Source organism: Condylura cristata, unplaced genomic scaffold (assembly GCF_000260355.1).
Source record: "Condylura cristata isolate star-nosed mole 26May11 unplaced genomic scaffold, ConCri1.0 scaffold00008, whole genome shotgun sequence".
Taxonomy (NCBI): Eukaryota; Metazoa; Chordata; class Mammalia; order Eulipotyphla; family Talpidae; genus Condylura; species Condylura cristata.
The window spans coordinates 34,184,263-34,187,674 of NW_004567109.1; the positions used below are offsets into that span (position 1 = coordinate 34,184,263).

Genomic DNA, 3,412 nt, shown 5'->3' on the forward strand with positions numbered 1-3,412 from the left:
TGCCGGTGACAAACTCCAGTCCTCCCTGCACCTGCCAGGTCATAAACCCCTTCCCATCCACTCCCGCTTGCTCCCGGAGGCTCAGTCTTGTCTCACGTTGATTGGCCGGAGCCAGGAAGGCGCGTCCAATCAGGAATCTCCCCATGCACACCCTATTCCCGCTCTCCGCCTCTCCCTCCTCGCCGCCCCTCCCCGGCACCTGCCTTCTTTGTGACTGGCGCGCGCCCAGGTCACTCAGAGCCGAGGGGAGAGGTGTGTGGGCGTGGGAAGACCCGGTAGGCCGCGGGAGGGGAGGGTTCCGGAGGGGCAGGACGGGGCGGGGCTCAGGTGCTGCGCAGCGCGGCCCGGGCCTGGCAGGGGAGGGGGCGAGCGTCAGGGCGGGGAGGGGCGGAGGGGCGGAGGGGCGGAGGGGGTTACGCCTGCGACGTCGGCGGCGCCGGGCTTCGCGCGTGAGCAGCGCGGGCGCTGGGCCTGGCTACCGAGCCTTCCCCGCTGGCGAGCAGGTCGTCGACGCCGGCTCCTGGAGGAGCGCGGGGCGGAGGGAGGTGTCGTGTCAGCGGTGTAGTCGACGGCGGCCCCGGCCATGGAAGAGACGCAGCCGCTTCCGCAGTCCGAGCTGCCGCTGTGCGACAGCCTCATCATCTGGGTGAGTGCGGTGGACCGAGGGGCCGCGGCGGGGAGCCCGCTTCCCCCAGATTAGTCGGAGGGATAGCCCGGGCCACCTGCGCCGCGGACTCCGCGTATTGCCCTCCGCGTCTGCTGTCGCCCTTGACCGCGGAGTGCCACCTGCGGGTCGGGGCAGGGTTGTGTGTGTGTGTGCAGGTGTGTGTGCGCAGGTGTGTGATCAGGTGTGTGGCCAGGTGTGTGTGCGCAGGTGTGTGATCAGGTGTGTGGCCAGGTGTGTGTGCGCAGGTGTGTGTATGTGGTATCTGTGGGGACGGGGTGAGGAGTTTGGGGTGGGGGAGGGGAGGTGCAGGACGCCCGTCTTACCCCTGCCACCTTAGTGGTGCTGCTAACAGCTGCGACTGGAATGAGCGCCCAAGCCTTTGCGTCCTCCCGTTCCATTCCTATCTCCGTGCCCCAAGCCCTAGACTTTGTGACCACGCACTCCTCCTTGTTAGAGCCTCCCAGCCTTCCACGGGGACCTCATGCCCCTTGAGTGTGAAGACCCCCGCCGAAACCTCCCTCCCACTCCGGCCACTTTGCTTGCACACAGGTGTTCGGGAGATGGCTGTTTTAGTTCTTTAGTTCTCAGGTCAGTGCCCTTCTAAGATCCCAGGACATGCGAATTGAGGGTGGAGCAGTTTTTTTTTTCCCTCCTCTCCTAGACAGTCCCTCTGCAAACAGACACTTTTTCTTTAAAGATATACACCTGGCCTTTTCGTTTCTACTTGATCCATGCTCAGTATTAATTTGTGCTGGATTTGGGTAGGCGCGATCATTCCCCAGTATTCCAGTCAGCAAAATGATGTCTTAGCTTTTGGAGTTGCTCACCTGTTAGAGAGCTGGCATTCAGGTGTGGTTCCTAACCCAAATAGGGCAAGGATAGTTCTTGCTGGTCCACAGGGCACTGTTGATGTTACCCACCCTGGAACCAGTTGTGTATTAGGGAGTGTGTGTGTAGAATGGAATGTAAACAGACTGGATCAAGAGGCCTTAATTGGTTGATGAGATTCCCTAGAGATCTGATGTGTGTAATTCAAAAGAATGAGCATCAGGAAAGGTTTCTGAAAGTGTGAAGTTTATTGGAAAATAACTATAATTTAAATTTGATGGCAAAATTTTTTACATTTTGCAGGCAATAGTTTTTGCTTTAAATGGAATGCAGGTATCTAGGATTTCTGAGTATCAGAAGCAGTTTGCTAACCGTTCATCTGTAATTTCATTTGAAACAAATGTTAGGCTTGGATGGTGTATTTAAGACTCATGAAACAAGACATTACTTTAATTATGTGTTTTGTTAAAACAAGTGACTAATTAAAGGGTTTATTCTAATCTGCTACATTGTTTCTCTAAACATGACTTTAGTAAACTTAGTCTTTATGATGTCATTGACTTATATATGAGGTGGCAGAGAAAAATAGGATCTTCTTGCATTGTGTTGCAGCATTTCAAAACTCATGACTATTCATAATCTTAAGCAGTGTAATATTGCGTTCCTACTTTGTTCAAGGCACGGAGGGAGGGAGACAGAAAACAAGGATCTAAGGGCTTTTCATTTTAATTGGAGTGGTATGCAGGGTTGTACATTTTTACAACAGAAGGCAAATGGCAAAAATATTATAAATCGATTGAAACGATAAGGAATTATAGCTGTCAAGTGTATTGGTTGTTTGCTTCTCCAGCTCTCATAGGCAGCTGAAATATGTGGGCAAAACTGCTTATTGTACAGACTGGTGCCTGTGCAGATGCGGTTGCCGCCAGATCCACCTGTTCCCATAGCACTGCCCAGTTTTATGATTGAGAATAGCCATGTGGCTCCTCTCGCATTGCACTTTGTAAACCTGTATCAGTGCTCTCCTTGAGCCCCCAACTCTTCTTGCTTTTAGGAAAATCACCACTTCCTTATCTTTATCTCTGGTTTTAGATCCCATTCTTTCCAACTTTTCAAAAACCTTACCTCTTGTCTCTTTCTATAGTTTCCTTCCATTAATGCCTTCCTTTCTTCATATGAACTTGTTAAAATCTTTCCTAAAAGGAACAAAGAGCTCCCACCCCTGTTAAAACCACTCTGGGTTTTTGCTCTCTTCACAGTCCAATGTGTGGGTTTTTTAATATCCTTCAGTATTCTTGAGCTTAGTCACTTCTCTGTATTTGCATTTCTTTCCTCTAAGGCTTTAACATGCTGAATTTGACAAACTGATTAACTTTTATTATCCTTACTTACATGATGACTCCTTTGTGAAATTATTTTCTGCCTGTGATTCTTGATTTTTCTTTACTTCTCAAGGAAGCCTTGTTTTTGTTTTTACACATCAGGTTTTAGTTTTTGTTACTTAGAATATTCTATTTCCAGTTCTTCCAGGAATACCTCCTAGTTTTTTTGGTCACTGTCTTTGCACCATTCGGTTCTTGGATCATTTGTCAGGGACATTATTCCAAAGAGTGACCTATCTACACCCCCCCAATTCTTATCCTATAATAACTTATAATAACTTGTTAATCTTTCTCTGTTGTGTCTATAACACTTTCGGAACTTATCCTTTTTGTTTTTTGGGGACAGAGCCTTTGTATGGCCTGTTTCCTACTCTGTCCCTAGGAACAAGACCTGGCTAGGATCACCAAGACACTTTGAAACAAAGTGATAAGAAAATATCCTCGTCTTGGTCCTGACCTCCAAGACTAGTATTTCACCATTAAGTATGTAATATTTCTGTAGATACCTGAGGAGAATCTTTTTTTTTTTTTTTTT

General features: G+C 48.8%; 1 protein-coding gene across 1 annotated transcript in view; it reads left to right on the top strand.

Annotated features, from left to right (window-relative positions):
• The first annotated feature begins 316 nt into the window (after positions 1-316).
• The window catches only part of HOOK1 (hook microtubule-tethering protein 1), a 40,682-nt gene continuing 37,586 nt past the window's right edge, over positions 317-3,412 (top strand). Inside the window, exon 1 of the mRNA XM_004679055.2 lies at positions 317-646. Within this exon, the coding sequence (XP_004679112.1) occupies positions 584-646 (63 nt within the window). The 5' untranslated portion in view covers positions 317-583. The remainder of the gene's footprint in view (positions 647-3,412) is intronic.